The sequence below is a fragment of the Tursiops truncatus genome, chromosome 17, assembly GCF_011762595.2.
Source record: "Tursiops truncatus isolate mTurTru1 chromosome 17, mTurTru1.mat.Y, whole genome shotgun sequence".
Lineage (NCBI taxonomy): Eukaryota > Metazoa > Chordata > Mammalia > Artiodactyla > Delphinidae > Tursiops > Tursiops truncatus.
In genome coordinates, this window is record NC_047050.1 from 68470491 (window position 1) to 68487310 (window position 16820).

The 16820-nt window shown below is 44.3% G+C and overlaps 1 protein-coding gene across 1 annotated transcript in view; it reads right to left on the reverse strand.

Annotated features, from left to right (window-relative positions):
- Positions 1-6184: 6184 nt before the first annotated feature.
- The window catches only part of ADCY8 (adenylate cyclase 8), a 217733-nt gene continuing 207097 nt past the window's right edge, over positions 6185-16820 (reverse strand). Inside the window, exons 17-18 of the mRNA XM_019931940.3 lie at positions 9555-9669; positions 6185-6672 (exon numbers count right to left, since the gene is read on the reverse strand). Coding sequence (XP_019787499.1) covers positions 6185-6672; positions 9555-9669 — 603 coding nt within the window. The remainder of the gene's footprint in view (positions 6673-9554; positions 9670-16820) is intronic.

Below are 16820 nucleotides of genomic sequence, written 5' to 3' on the forward strand. Positions count from 1 at the left end.
TGGTTGCCTACGCGTGTAACACACTGTTAGGGAAAGTCTGAGGTTCGCTGCTGCCATTTGTAATAACCATGAGTTTTATATATGAGTGTAGGAGGGAAGGAATAAAGACAACCAACAAGAAAGTTTTTCAAGGAACAACATTTCTTTATTTTTCTTCTATTGTTGAAAGGTTTCTTTGGATTGGGAACCAGGACCACTTTTTTGGTTAAAAAGGAAGCATGAATGTGCGCTCACAGTGCTTTGGAGTGGCAGATTCCGTGTGTGTGTGTGTGTGTGTGTGTGTGTGTGTGTGTGTGTGTGTGTGTTGAGAATCAGAAGGGGCTGTGTTTTGGGTTGGGTCCCAGCAGAATGGAGATGGGATGTGGAGAGTGGGAGCCAGAAGCAGAGTTCCAGTGAGGGACCTGGGGGTTGGCAGGCAGCGTGGGCTTTCCATGGGGATTTGAGCCAATCGCATTCAGGCCCATGGGGCAGGGAGGACCTAAGTGACCTCCCGGTTATAGGGCGGGGTCTTATTTACAGTGAGCAAAGGAATAGAGGTCAGAGCACCCAGATGGAGTCGAAAGGGCCTGAGACAAGGAATCATTTTCTCAGCATTCCAGTTCTAATTCTGCATCCGGGTGCTGAATCTTGGCCAAATGTGTCCCCCTCTTTGGCTTTAGTTTTTTATTTGTAAAATCAAGACTCTGGACCATGCTGTTTAACCTCTTTTCAGCTTAACACTCAATGTTTAGATAGAGTTTTTCAAAAATTTATTCTTATTAATTTTTATGAGCCTCGGTTTCCTGAGGAACTGGGAAAATAATATCTCTCCCTGAGCATTTTTATGAAGATCAAATCAAATCATATTTGGAAATGGACTTTGCAAATTGTAAAGTACTCTGAAAACATTAGTTTTCATAACCATTATGGTTATGATAATGTCAAGATAGGGGATTCGTGTATTACAAAAAGACGATGTTTGAAATGATTATTTCCAAGCAGAAACTGTTTGCATTTCAGTCACACTGTCTGTTTATAAAAGGTAAAGAGAAACGCACAGAGCCGGTCCAGCAGAGTTAGGATGCTTTGCTCAGAGAGTGGCGAAGTCATCTTCCCAGGGTGGGAGCGGGCAGGAGGGCGGCTGGCGTGCAGTTAATAATTGAAGTAGGCACAGGGTGTCATTCTGCAGGGCACCCTGCCCCCTGGTAAGTCATCAATAAAATATTGGGTTCAGTTGTGTGGAGCCCACAGCTAATCTGAGAGAAACATTCTCACTTGGAAAAGCTGGTTGGCATGGGAGCCAGAGTGTCAGAAAAGCCTGTGGGTTTGGAATAAAAATGCCATGGAAAGAAATGAGTTTCCAATACCCCTTCTCTTACTGCGTCCGAAAGGACAGCCCTGAAATCAGTCAGCAGCAGTTATTGTGGCCCCGGAAAAATTCCACCCATGGGGGGAGCTCCTGCATGCTGCCTGGCGGCCCCCCCACCAACCCCACCACTGCCCTGCAAGATGGCCACGTCCATCCCAGGAGTGGTCCAGACCCTCTGACTCAGGGTTGAATCTCCAAGGGTCCGGTGAGACCTTTTGCAGCCCTTTAAGTAAACCCACATGCTTTACTTTTTCTTAATTATCATTTTTCATTCTAAAAGGAACACCTACTCATTAAAGAAAATTTTGCAAATATAGACAAGCAAGATGACGTCAAGACAAGGTAACATGGCAAATGTCCACTATTTCAATAAAATCACTGCGTGTTTAATAATAACGACAAGCAACACTGGAGTGCAGCAGAGGGCCAGGATGCTGAGGGGTTTAGATGCATCTTCATGGCATCTGTTATCTTCACGGCAGCCTTACCTGGTGGCATGGATGACAATCTTGCAACTACACTCCAAAACCCAAAGTGGCGTAGAAGCTGAAGTTTGTTTTATAACTAATTTGGGGGCTAAACATGACCTGAAACGAGTCCTACTTATAGCCTTTAGTTATGCTACTTGGTGTGAATATTCATGTATTGTTACAACATTATTAATGGGCTTAACTGTTGAGCACTGCCTCAGACCCCTCTGGGATGTTTTCTAGTATTTGGCATGTTTACCATATTTCTCAAATCTGAACACTTCAGAATTCCCAATCACAGTTGCTTCCTTTGCTATCTCCCTGTAGCTGGTGAAGAATCTGAGGGGCAGAGTTTATGCCACTTGTCTGACATCAAACAGCTGACAAGTAGTAGAGACAGGATTCAAACCCAGGTCCACGCACCTCAAGGAACTGCCCTCGTAACGCTCAGCCCAGTACTTCTCAGCCTCTCCCATATCCCGACATACACAGAGAAGGATAACAGTTGTTTGACCCACTGTGGGGAGAAGATGAGGTTGCTTGGGACCAGGGCAAGTGGTCCAGGCTGTCTCAACGGCAGCTGCTGCACCAGAGTCCTGCAGTCCTCACCCGTTTACACAGCCTGCAGCCCGCTGGCGGGGAGTCTGCCCAGACTTTCAACTTTCATTTAAAGAATAGGATTCACCCATCGCAGGGCTGGGCAGTGATGCTTCAGGGCAGGAGCCTAGAACCAGAATACCTGGGTTTCAATCCCAGTGCCACTATTTTCTGGTTGTAAGAACTTTCCAGGGCAAGTTGCTCAAGCTCTCTGTGCCTCAGTCCCCTCATCTGTAGAATGGGGATGATAACATTGTACTTACTTCCAGCTGAGGGCAGCTACGCTCACATGGTCCCTGAAGCAGGAGGGAAGCAGTGGAACTGGTTGGGGGGGGCGGCGACTCTGAGCTCAAGATGATCCTCCTGGGAATTTCCTGGCGGTCCGGTGGTTAGGACTCGGTGTTCAATCCCTGCTCGGGGAACTAAGACCCCGTCAGCCATGCGGCACGGCCAAAAAAAAAAAAAAGATCCTCCTGACTTTATGGGATGGCGGTTTGGGAGGTAGCAGGTCCTCAAATCCAGCCCTTGGATGAGTAGGTAGACACCCTTTCCTGTGCTCTAAGAGGGGCTGTGCTTGTCTCATGGGACACTGTGCATTACCCATGCAGGCTGAAAACAGAAGGTGGGAGCAACCTCGATCAGCACTTAGAAGACGTCAACATTAGCCCAGAATACAGAGCTGTTGAGAAAGCCTCTCTCTTAGGCCTGAACATACGTAGGCTAAGCCAGCCCCCTATTCTGTGTTTCTCTTTGCATTTCACCACTTGGGGCACTCTACCTTCTGCCAGTTTATACTTGACGTTTCTCAGATCAAACCTAAAACGTCACAAGCAGAGTTCAGAGAGGAAAAGGTGAGGTTGGAGCCCCTGGCTGGAATATGATGCCAGGTTTGTTTCTGAGTTACACCGGGTTCCTGGAAATCACCTGACATTTGGAGTTCTTTGAACAAATGAGTGGAGTAAACCAAAAAGTAGGTGAACAGAAAATATCTCTCTAATTGCAGGAAGACTGTCTCCCTTTCCTGCCCCCTCCAGCCTTATCCAAGGCCCAAGAAGAGGCATGCTTCTCGACTATTCAACCACAGGCCAGTTGCCTGCTCCTGTCTCTTGCCCTTTACCCTTTGTAGGCAAACTCTGCACGTCCACTGGGGCCACGAAATGGGCTGGCCTGGGGGGCAGGCACTGAATGCTTTGGGGCTGGGTGTACTGGAGCAGAGAGAGGATGCCCCCTCGGTGGGGTTCTTGGTGATCTGATGGAGATTCTCGGCACTGCCTTGCCCCCTTGCTCCTCTGCTTGACGGAGCCCTGAATGAAACCACGCCTCCCAGACTCAGGATGGGGTCCCCATCACGTCCATCCATCCCACCCCAAGGCTCAGCATCCCTGAATCAGGGTTCTGGGTGAGGCTTCACAGCAACAGCCTCATCATTCCCCCTACATTGGCAGCATCCACGGACCTGGGTTTGGCCGGATGCTTCCTCCCTTGAGGTGTGCCCAGCCCAGCCCAGGACCCTAGGACCACATTCTACTTCTAGTCCAGGGACTTCATCCTGAGTGCTAGCGCAGAGTGTAGGGACAACCTCTGTCCCTGGTAGCCCTCTCCCTGGGGTAGGATCCAGCTCATCAGGGCTGGTCTGCTTACTGGAGCCTCTGCTGAACTGGGCCCAGGTTCCAGAAGGGCCCTATGCTCTGGATTAGACCAAAGCCCGACGCCGCACATCAAGTTTTCTCTGTTGGATACTGTGCTTTTGCAGCCGGACTGCCTCTACCAAGGCTGGCCTCTTTGCCGTGATGTTTGCCGAGTCCCCGACCCACCTGAGCTCAGCTTCCCCCTCTATCCTGTGGCTGCAGCTCTCGGCATGCCCTGAGCTTTACCTTGTTTAAATGTCCTCAGCAGGTTGGGCTGAGTAAACCTCGAGGCTTTCTCCGAGTCTTCGAAGATAATAGTTACCCCTGACACTGGCTGAGGGCTTCGTTTACAGAGGCTTTCACCTGACACCCTCTTCACGTTCCACCGGGACCTCCTGTATTTCTTTGATATGAGAACAAAAAGCATTGCAAACATGGCCACTCAAAAGTCAAGTCCCCAGGGGCTTCCCTGGTGGCGCAGTGGTTGAGAGTCCGCCTGCCGATGCAGGGGACGCGGGTTCGTGCCCAGGTCCGGGAAGATCCCACATGCCACGGAGCGGCTGGGCCCGTGAGCCATGGCCGCTGAGCCTGTGCGTCCAGAGCCTGTGCTCCACAATGGGAGAGGCCACAACGGTGAGAGGCCTGCGTGCCGCAAAAAAAAAAAAAAAAAAGTCAACTCCCTTTCTGTACTTTGTGCTTCTCAGGAAAGGGTAGTCTCCCTTCTATCACGGGGGTCTCACCTGAGATACCTCGGGTGGGTATTTCCTCCAGAGCGTATCTACTGTGGATTCATTACCTGGAGCTAAGTCTCTTTTAAATGAGCTGTTGTTAAGAGTCAAGAATTTAGATAATGATTAGGATGTCATACTTCTTCCATTACTTAAATCTTGTCCATCCTTCCAACACAGAACTTACCAGAATAGCTTCGTGTTGGCACACATGGGCTTAGACAGGTGTCGATTCTTATGGAAGAGACAGTGCTTTCCTCTCAGTAGTGAACACAGGAAGAATCCATCCCCTAACTTCCCTTCCGGTAAAGTGAGGCCAATGACTGCGTTCTGGCTGGTGACAGAGCAACAATGTAGGCCTGGTACCCAAGACCTCCTGAGTGATCCCCCTTCCTTTCCCTCTCTTCTCTTCAGCTGGCTGGATAGAGAGGATCAAGCAGAGGCATCCAAGTCCCAAGTGCAAGAAGACTAGGTCCCGAGATCATTGCCTGGAAGGCCTCTGCCCCACATGCAATAGGACGTAAACGACAGCTAAATCTCTTATTTTGTTTTAACCACTAAGAATGGGAGTTATTTGTTACAGCACTTTTATTGACCAGTACAGCGCTGAGCCTAGTTCTAAAACTACCTATAAGGTCTTGGGCAATTCCTTTCATTGTTCTGAGCTTTCTCATCCGTAGGAAACTTCCCTGGCAGGCTTTGCGGTCAGACGAGAAAAGCTTGGGATGCAGTCTTCCCAGGAAACAGCGTACCTGCCTGCACCAACTTACCCACCTGCTGACTTTCTAACTGTGGCTGCAGCAGATCAAGTGGCCGTGGTCCCACCTCAGGGCGTTTGTACTTGTTAGTCCTTCTGCTTGGGTCACTTTTCTCCCAGGTTCCATGGGTTCTTTCTCATCATTTAAGGCTAATCCTTTGCAACATGTCCTCAAAGACACGGTGCCTCCAGTTCAGGCAGCGTCCTCGACCTCCAGTTCTTTATCGCAATTGTCCCATCACAGTTTCTCATTGCATCTACCCCTCTCTGAATGCCGAGTATTTATGTATTGGTTTATAGGAATATTATCTATTAACCTTATCCATTAATATTATTGTGTGCCAGGTACATGACAAGCGCTCGGTAAACGGCAGTGCTTAATGATGAGCCCACTGTATTGAGTCTCTGTTTACAGGTCCCTCTTTCCCAAGGTCAAGGACTAGGTCTTACTTATCTTTGCTTCCCGATAAACCTTGTATGGAAGAGATGACCAAGAAATGTCTGTGACGGGAGAGAAACTCAAATCGTGTCTTCGATCTAGTGCATCCAAAGACCAACGAAACCATCCTTGTTCTAAAAAAAATTAAACCTTTTTATTAGTATATTTATTTTATATATAAAAGAAATACAAAAAAAGAAACACAAAGAAAACACGTTTATGGCAACTCGGACTTGTCGGTGCCTTCGGCTGGGGCTCCCGGCTCAGGCCCACTGGGTGTCAGCAAAGTCCGCCGGTTGTAATGGCCCTTGATGATGCCCGTGTTGTTGTTCTCATTCAGCAGCTGCTTCTGCCTTTGCCTGTTGAGGGACTGGACGAGGCCCAGGACGACCGCGGCCAAGGAGTACTGCCCGGGCAGCCTTCTCGGCGGCAGGATGAATGGGTTGGGTTGGACTCTTCCCAGGAGAAAGTACGTTTTGATTTTTCCTTCCTGTTCACTGATGCCCTTCACATAGATCTCCCCTCGGTAGTCAAAGGCAAAGCCCTGGTCCTTCAGGATGAGATAGGTCTCCTCTGGGACCTGGATTCTGCCGCTGACTCCCGTGCTGTCCATTCGACTTGCCAGGTTCACGGTTTTGCCCCAAATGTCATACTGTGGTTTCTTAGCGCCAATAACGCCAGCTACCACTGAGCCGTGACTGATGCCTGTGGGTGAACCAGAGAAACAAGAGATGAGAGAAGAGGGACGTCAAGGAAGGGGCCGCTCCCTGCCTGGGACAGTGACCCTTAAACGAAGGATGTGATCTCTGCGGGTAAACTGCAGGATACAGGTCCAGCCTCGGTCACTTATTAGGCGTGTGATCTGGGTTGGGTACTTAACAGATTTGGACCTCACTTCTCTCATCTGTCAAGTGGAAATAATGAAAGGACGCTGGCATGAGATGATATAGGTAAAGCCACTGGTATATTACCAGACAACCAGTGAGTGCTCGAGAGACAATAATGATTACTCTCACGTGGATGCTGACTTGTCTTAGCCTGAGGGATGGACAGGGCACTGATGTCGGGATGCTGGGATCGCCGCTTGCCTCTGTGGTCACAGTGCCCTGAGAGCTTGGGCAGCACCTTTTCCTTCCCTGTCTTAGTCTATGTCCTCAGCAGCATTCCCTGGGTCCGTGGCCACAGCCTCCTAACACGCCTCCCTGGATCCCTGCTTCTCCTCCTGCAGACCAGACTCCACGCTGCTGCTGGAACCAGAGGGACTCTCTGATGCACGTCTGATCAAGTTACCACCCACTTCAACACCTGCCACAGCTCCTTTTGCCTATGGGGTAAAGCCCCGGCTCCTCAGGTTCACAATCTAGGGCTTCTCAGAGCTGGCTCTTGCCTAACTTGCCAGCCTCATTTTTTTTTTTTTTTTTTTTTTTTTTTTTTTTTTGTCACCACCCTCTCCCTCACCTTTGCACCGTCTCCATACTGCACTGCTCGAGTTCCCCTAATCTGCTGGCGTTTCCACCTCTGTGCCTCTGTCCCTGGCTTTCTCTCTGCTTGGACTGTCATTTACCCCCAATCCCACAGGTTATTTGGTAGATCACAATTTCAAGACCTCCTTCTTTAGGAAATACAGACTCTTTTTTAAAGGAATGACAGTATTCCACTAAACACATTCATGGGCATATATGTCTCCTTTTACTAGACTAAGGATTTCTCATTCATTCTGCAAACATTGACTAGGCATCTACTCTAAAGCAGACACTGTTCCAGGTATTGGGGCTATGGTGGGAAAGAAAAAAGACATAGCCCCGGCCCTCATGGAGCTTACCTTCTACTGGGGAGAGACAGAAAATAATTTAAAAAATGCAATATAGTATCAGTGAATGATAAAGGTGATAAAGAAAAACCAATCAGGTTAAAGGGATAGAAAAATAGAGGAGGGTGTATTTTGGAGTAGGGTGGTTAGGAAAGGCCTTTCTGAGCAGAGATCTAGAGAAAGTGATAGTATAAGCCATGCAGATATCTGGGTTAGATCATTCCAGGCAGAGGGAAAAGCAAGACACACACACACACACACACACACACACACACACACACACACACACGTATAAGATAGAACTGACTGTGAACTTCGAGAAACAGTTCTTGCAGAATGCATGGGAATCACAAGGATGGACATTGCCCTAAAATTTGCAGAGCCCTTCCATAACCACTATCCCATTCACATCTCTTCTTACTACTATGAGGTAGGCAGGGGAGGTAATAATATAACTCCCAGTTCACACATGAGGAAACTGACACTCAGAGGGTTTAAACGACTTGCCCAAAGTCATAGAGCTGGTTACAGCAGACCCAAAACACAAAGTGAAAGGCCCAATCCCATCGGGAACATGATTTTCTAACCTCTGAACTATACCAGGAGAATAATGTATCACACCAAGGGTTGGCCTTAATTCCAGCAACACCTCCTGAAATTACACAGCCTTTGTTCAAGGTTACAGTTCTGCTTTTTATTCCCAGTTCAATCATGTATTCAATGATTTCAGAAAGGACATGTAGGGTTGTTGGAAGATCTGGAAACAAGCCCTGAGCACCCCATCCATAGATCAAAATATAAAAATATCACTTATTTATTCCAGTGAACAAAGGCATGTGACATTCCTTAGATCTGACAAGTCAGGCATGGGTATTACCTGACCCTTTATACTTGAAAGCTGCTAAGGGAGAACCAAGAAAGTAAAATGGCATGCCAGCCAGAGGACACCTAAGACATGAGGACGGCCGTAACATTTGTTTTAGGCCGCACGCTGGCCGCCAGAATGTCGCTGGTCTCAGTCAGGAAGTCCTGGAGTCGCTGCCAGGATGACCATTTGGCTGTGTGATTGTAGGCTAGCTACTCCCCTTCTCTGGGCCTGAGTTTTCCCATCTGTAGAATGTGAATGTGGACTAGAGCAGGGGCTTTCAGACTATGCCTTAGGAGGCCCCCTCCAGACTCCGCAGAGACGCTGAAGAAATTAACAAGTTATCCAAATTGTAGATGACTATTATTACATAGCCGTGACTGTTGTCATTTTGCACAAGGGAGTACCTAAGCCCAAAGGAGGATGAGCTGTGTGGCCGAGTGAAGAGCTATAAAGCTAACTGCCTGCCCCTGGCTCAAGTCAGCACGTGACATCCCCAGGAACAGGATCCTGCTCTTGGCCCAGGGCGTTATCCAGGAGAACGGGAGAGTAATGCATTGACCTCCAGTATCTGGTGACGTAGAAGACGGGAGGAAACGACTGATTAGACAGCTACCTCTCTAATCAGGGCCTTGTGTGGATGGGATTCTGGACAAGTTGGAGGACAGGTGGCTGTCGTCTATCAGTCGCTTGGTGTTTCTGCACACAGGCCAAAATCCTTCCACTGCTTCCAGCATCTTGAGTGAGAGGAAGCCCAGACAGGCCTGTCCTTGGCCAGGTCACACTAAATTTGCTGCATTTTGCGGGAAAAAGCTCCCCTGGCTTGATGCCCAGGGCACGGGAGGGCTCGACAGAGCAAGGCCAGACAGCTCGGTGGGTCCCCGAGGCGCCACACTTCTGGCTGCTACTCACCAATCCGGAGCTCAAAATTGTTGAAAGAATGCTTGTTGATCTCCTGTATGCTTTCTGTCAGGGCGAGAGAGAAGTCGGCCAGGGCACACAGATGTTCCCACTTATCTTCACATTGCTGTAGCAAACATGAGAGAAGAGGTCATTCGATGGGGCAAACAGGAGCATTGCTGCAGCAGGGGTCCGGTCTGTGTCCTACCTCACCCACACATGCCTTCAAGGGAAGTGAGCAGGTGTGTGAGCTCTGTACACCTAAGTCAGTGTCCAGAAACACAGGGTACCAGGAAATTTGTTTCAGAGAGTGTAATATGTGTGACTCTCAGATTCCATTCCCCACCCCTACCCTTGTCTGTTCAAGTTGATGCTGTTCACTTGTGTGTGTGTGTGTGTGTGTGTACACACCCTTATGTTCATATATGTGAGGTTTCCAATCTAGGAACCATGTCTATTTCCTTTGAAGTACTCACAGTGTCTGTTTAATAGATGTTTCACATAGACATTTGCTCTCTGAACCTCAGTTTCCTCATCCATATAATGGGGATAAGCATAGTTGCCCTGCCTACCTCATGAGGACTGAATGAGATTGTGTATGTGAAAGAATTCCGTGCCCCTCTAGAGCAGAGGTTGGCCATCAGTAAAGGGCCAGATAGCAAGTATTTTAGGCTTTGTGGGCCGTGTGGTCTTTGTCATGACTACCCAACACTGCCATTTTAGCCAGAAAGGAGCCATAGGCAAAATATAAGTGAATGCGTGTGGCTGTGTTCCAATAAAACTTTATTTACGAAAACAGATGGTGGATGCATCAGATCACCAATATAGCAGTTGGGATGATGGTCTATCAGTATTTCCAAACTGAAGTTATTTTTTAATCAATACTTCTAATGCTAGCATCCAGTGTTTACACGTTCTACCATCGCCACCACATCAATCTAAAACCTATACAATGTTAATTATTTACATTTAAATTTGTTTTTGGAGGTGGTGATGCTGGGGAGAAAATACTTAAAATTTTCATTAGAAGCTCCTAAGTCAATGAGGCCTTGAAGTACAATATTTGATATATGTTTGTGTATTTGTGTTTTGGGGGGATAATTTTAAATTATAACTACACTATATACTCTGATGTAATTATACTTCATTAAATTATTTATATGAAAGAATCATATCTAGGTTTCAAAGATTCACTTATATATTCCCTGACAGCTACTGGCCCAGTCAAAATCCATGTTTTCTATATTCACCCACACTGTTGCCAGCTGTACCTAACAGTTCCTTTTTTCAAAAAACTTATTTTATTAAAAAAGTTCTTTTAAACATCTTTATTGGAGTATAATGGCTTTGCATTATTGTTAGTTTCTGCCGCACAACAAAGTGAATCAGCTATACATATACATATATCCCCATATCCCCTCCCTCTTGCGTCTCCCTCCCTCCCACCCTCCCTATCCCACCCCTCTAGGTGGTCCCAAAGCACCGAGCTGATCTCCCTGTGCTATGCGGCTGCTTCCCACTAGCTATCTATTTTACATTTGGTAGTGTATATATGTCCATGCCACTCTCTCACTTCATCCCAGCTTACCCTTCCCCCTCCCTATGTCCTTAAGTCCATTCTCTGCGTCTGTGTCTTTATTCCTATCCTGCTCCTAGGCTCTTCAGAACCATTTTTTTTTAGGTTCCATATATATGTGTTAGCATATGGTATTTGTTTTTCTCTTTCTGACTTACTTCACTCTGTATGACAGACTCTAGGTCCACCCACTTCACTACAAATAACTCAATTTCGTTTCTTTTTGTGGCTGAGTAATATTCCATTGTATATATGTGCCACATCTTCTTTATCCATTCCTCTGTCGATGGGCATTTAGGCTGCTTCCATGTCCTGACTATTGTAAATAGTGCTGCAGTGAACATTGTGGTACATGACTCTTTTTGAATTATGGTTTTCTCAGGGAATATGCCCAGTAGTGGGATTGCTGAGTCATATGGTAGTTCTATTTTTAGTTTTTTAAGGAACCTCCATACTGTTCTCCATAGTGGCTGTATCAATTTACATTCCCACCAACAGTGTTCCCTTTTCTCCACACCCTCTCCAGCATTTGTTCCTAGATTTTTTGATGATGGGCATTCTGATCGGTGTGAGGTGATACCTCATTGTAGTTTTGATTTGCATTTCTCTAATGAGTAGTGGTGTTGAGCATTCTTTCATGTGCTTGTTGGCAATCTGTATATCTTCTTTGGAGAAATGTCTATTTAGGTCTTCTACGCATTTTGGGATTGGGCTGTTTGTTTTTTGATATTGAGCTGCATGAGCTGCTTGTATATTTTGGAGATTAATCCTTTGTCAGTTGCTTCGTTTGCAAATATTTTCTCCCATTCTGAGGGTTGTCTTTTCGTCTTGTTTATGGTTTCCTTTGCTGTGCAAAAGCTTTTAAGTTTCATGAGGTCCATTTGTTTATTTTTGTTTCCATTTCTCTAGGAGGTGGGTCAAAAAGGATCTTGCTGTGATTTATGTCATAGAGTGTTCTGCCTATTTTTTCCTCTAAGAGTTTGATAGTGTTTGGCCTTCCATTTAGGTCTTTAATCCATTTTGAGTTTATTTTTGTGTATGGTGTTAGGGAGTGTTCTAATTTCATTCTTTTACATGTAGCTGTCCAGTTTTCCCAGCACCACTTATTGAAGAGGCTGCCTTTTCTCCATTGTATATTCTTGCCTCCTTTATCAAAAATAAGGTGACAATATGTGCGTGGGTTTATCTCTGGGCTTTCTCTCTTGTTCCATTGACCTATATTTCTGTTTCTGTTCCAGTACCATACTGTCTTGATGACTGTAGCTTTGTAGTATAGTCTGAAGTCAGGGAGCCTGATTCCTCCAGCTCCATTCTTCTTTCTCAAGATTGCTTTGGTTATTCGGGGTCTTTTGTGTTTCCATACAAATTATGAAATTTTTTGTTCTAGTTCTGGGAAAAATGCCATTGGTAGTACAGTAGGGGTTGCATTGAATCTGTAGGTTGCTTTGGGTACTATAGTCATTTTCACAATGTTGATTCTTCCAATCCAAGAACATGGTATATCTCTCCATCTATTTGTATCATCTTTAACTTCTTTGATCAGTGTCTTATAGTTTTTTGCATACAGGTCTTTTGTCTCCTTAGGTAGGTTTATTCCTAGGTATTTTATTCTTTTTGTTGCAATGGTAAATGGGAGGGTTTCCTTAATTTCTCTTCTAGATTTTTCATCCTTAGTGTATAGGAATGCCAGAGATTTCTGTGCATTAATTTTGTATCCTGCTACTTTACCAAATTCATTGATTAGCTTTAGTAGTTTTCTGGTAGCACCTTTAGGATTCTCTATGTATAGTATCATGTCATCTGCAAACAGTGACAGTTTTACTTCTTCTCTTCTGATTTGGATTCCTTTCATTTCTTTTTCATCTCTGATTGCTGTGGCTAAAACTTCCAAAACTAAGTTGAATAATAGTGGTGAGAGTGGGCAAACTTGTCTTGCTCCTGATCTTAGTGGAAATGGTTTCAGTTTTTCACCATTGAGAACAATATTGGCTGTGGGTTTGTCATATATGGCCTTTATTTTGTTGAGGTTAAGTTCCCTCTATGCCTGCTTTCTGGAGAGTTTTTATCATAAATAGGTGTTGAATTTTGTTGAAAGCTTTTTCTGTATCTACTGAGATTATCATATGGTTTTTATCCCTCAGTTTGTTAATATGGTGTATCACATTGATTGATTTGTGTATATTGAAGAATCCTTGCATTCCTGGGATAAATCCCACTTGATCATGGTCTATGATCCTTTAAGTGTGCTGTTGGATTCTGTATGCTAGTATTTTCTTGAAGATTTTTGCATCTAAGTTCATGAGTGATATTGGCCTGTAGTTATCTTTTTTGTGACATCTTTGTCTGGTTTGGGTATCAGGGTGATGGTGGCCTCATAGAATGAGTTTCGGAGTGTTCCTTCCTCTTCTATATTTTGGAAGAGTTTGAGAAGGATAGGTGTTAGCTCTTCTCTAAATGTTTGATAGAATTTGCCTGTGAAGCCATCTGGTCCTGGGCTTTTGTTTGTTGGAAATTTTTAATCACAGTCTCAATTTCAGTGCTTGTGATTGGTCTGTTGATATTTTCCACTTCTTCCTGGTTCGGTCTCGGAAAGCTGTGCTTTTCTAAGAATTTGTCCTTTTCTTCCAGGTTGTCCATTTTATTGGAATATATTTGCTTGTAGTAATCTCTCATGATCCTTTGTATTTTTGCAGTTTCAGTTGTTACTTCTCCTTTTTCATTTCTACTTCTGTTGATTTGAGTCTTCTCCCTTTTTTTCTTGATGAGTCTGGTTAATGGTTTATCAATTTTGTTTATCTTCTCAAAGAACCAGCTTTTAGTTTTATTGATCTTTGTGATCGTTTCCTTCATTTCTTTTTCATTTATTTCTGATCTGATCTCTATGATTTCTTTCCTTCTGTTAACTTTGGGGTTTTTTTGTTCTTCTTCTCCTGATTGCTTTAGGTATAAGGTTATGTTGTTTATTTGAGATTTTTCTCGTTTTCTGAGGTAGGATTGTATTGCTATAAACTTCCCTCTTAGAACTGCTTTTGCTGCATCCCATAGGTTTTGGGTTGTCATGTTTTCATTGTCATTTGTTTCTAGGTATTTTTTTATTTCCTATTTGATTTCTTCAGTGATCTCTTGGTTATCTAGTAGTGTATTGTTAAGCCTCCATGTGTTCGTATTTTTTACAGATTTTTTCCCTGTAATTGATATCTAGTCTCATAGCATTGTGGTTGGAAAAGATACTTGATACGATTTCAATTTTCTTAAATTTACCAAGGCTTGATTTGTGACCGGAGATATGATCTATCCTGGAAAATGTTCCATGAGCACTTGAGAAGAAAGTGTATTCTGTTGTCTTTGGAAGGACTGTCTTATAAATATCAGTTAAATCCATCTTGTTTAATGTGTCATTTAAAACTTGTGTTTCCTTATTTATTTTCATTTTGGTTGAACTGTCCACTGGTGAAAGTGGGGTGTTAAAGTCTCCTACTATTATCGTGTTACCGTCAATTTCCCCTTTTGTGGCTGTTAGCATTTGCCTTATGTATTGAGGTGCTCCTATGTTGGGTGCATAAATATTTACAATTGTTATATCTTCTTGGATTGATCCCTTGATCATTATGTAGTGTCCTTCTTTGTCTCTTGTAATAGTCTTTATTTTAAAGTCTATTTTGTCTGATATGAGAATTATTATGCCAGCTTTCTTTTGATTTCCATTTGCATGGAATATCTTTTTCCATCCCCTCACTTTCAGTCTGTTTGTGCCCCTAGGTCTAAAGTGGGTCTCTTGTAGACAGCATATATCCAGGTCTTGTCTTTGTATCCATTCATCCAGACTATGTCTTTGGGTTGGAGCACATAATCCATTTACATTTAAGGTAATTATCGATATGTATGTTCCTATTACCATTTTCTTAATTGTTTTGGGTTTGTTATTGTAGGTCTTTTCCTTCCCTTGTGTTTCCTGCCTAGAGAAGTTCCTTTAGCATTTGTTGTAAAGCTGGTTTGGTGGTGCTGAATTCTCTTAGCTTTTGCTTATCTGTAAAGGATTTAATTTCTCTGTCGAATCTGAATGAGATCCTTGCTGGGTAGAGTCATCTTGGTTGTAGGTTTTTCCCTTTCACCACTTTAAATATGTCCTGCCCCTCCCTTCTAGCTTGCTGAGCTTCTGCTGAAAGATCAGCTGTTAATCTTATGGGGATTCCCTTGTATGTTATTTGTTGCTTTTCCCTTGCTGCTTTTAATATTTTTTCTTTGTATTTAATTTTTCATAGTTTGATTAATATGTGTCATGGCGTGTTTCTTCTTGGATTTATCCTGTATGGGACTCACTGCACTTCCTGGACTTGACTATTTCCTTTCCCATATTAGGGAAGTTTTCAACTATAATCTCTTCAAATATTTTCTCAGTCCTTTTCTTTTTCCCTTCTCCTTCTGGGACCCGTATAATTCGACTGTTGGTGTGTTTAATGTTGTCCTAGAGGTCTCTGAGACTGTCCTCAATTCTTTTCACTCTTTTTTCTTTATTCTGCTCTGCTGTAGTTATTTCCACTATTTTATCTTCCAGGTCACTTATCCGTTCTTCTGCCTCAGTTATTCTGCTATTGATTCCTTCTAGAGAATTTTAAATTTCATTTATTGTGCTGTTCATCATTGTTTGTTTGCTCTTTAGTTCTTCTAGGTCCTTGTTAAACGTTTCTTGTATTCTCCCCATTCTATTTCCAAGATTTTGGATCATCTTTACTATCATTACTCTGAATTCCTTTTCAGATAGACTGACTATTTCCTCTTCATTTGTTTGGTCTGGTGGGTTTTTACCTTGCTCCTTCATCTGCTGTGTATTTCTCTGTCTTCTCATTTTGCTTTACTTACTGTGTTTGGGGTCTCCTTTTCACAGGCTGCAGGTTCATAGTTCCCATTGTTTTTGCTATCGACCCCAGTGGGTAAGGTTGGTTCAGTGGGTTGTGTAGGCTTCCTGGTGGAGGGGACTGGTGCCTGTGTTCTGGTGGATGAGGCTGGATCTTGTCTTTTTGGTGGGCAGGACCACGTCCAGTGGTGTGTTTTAGGGTGTCTGTGAACTTATTATGATTTTAGGAAGCCTCTCTGCTAATGGGTGGGGTTGTCTTCCTGTCTTGCTAGTTGTTTGGCATAGGGTTCTCCAGCACTGTGGCTTGCTGTTTGTTGAGCGGAGCTGGGTCTTAGCATTGAGAGAGAGATCTCTGGGTGAGCTCTCGCCAATTGATGTTACGTGGAGCCGGAAGGTGTCTGGTGGTCCAATGTCCTGAACTCAGCTCTCCCACCTCAGAGGCTCAGGCCTGACACCCGGCCGGAGCACCAAGAACCTGTCAGCCACATGGCTAGGTACGTGGGGAGTTTCTTGCCTTTTGGGAAGTCTGAGGTCTTCTGCCAGCGTTCAGTAGGTGTTCTGCAGTAGTTGTTCCACATGTAAATGTATTTTTGAGTATTTGTGGAGAGGAAGATGATCTCCACGTCTTACTCTTCCACCATCTTGAATGTCCTCCACAATTCCCTTTTTGATCACATTTCACTTCCTTTCTACAAATTCTAACCATGCCCACCATTTAAGAACTGATTTAACTGTCATTACTTTTTGATAGTATTTTATTGTAAAATATAAACCTATTTGTATATTTTTAACACTGGAAATATTTGACAAAGCTCAGATTCTTTACCATAATAATAAAGTCATTTTA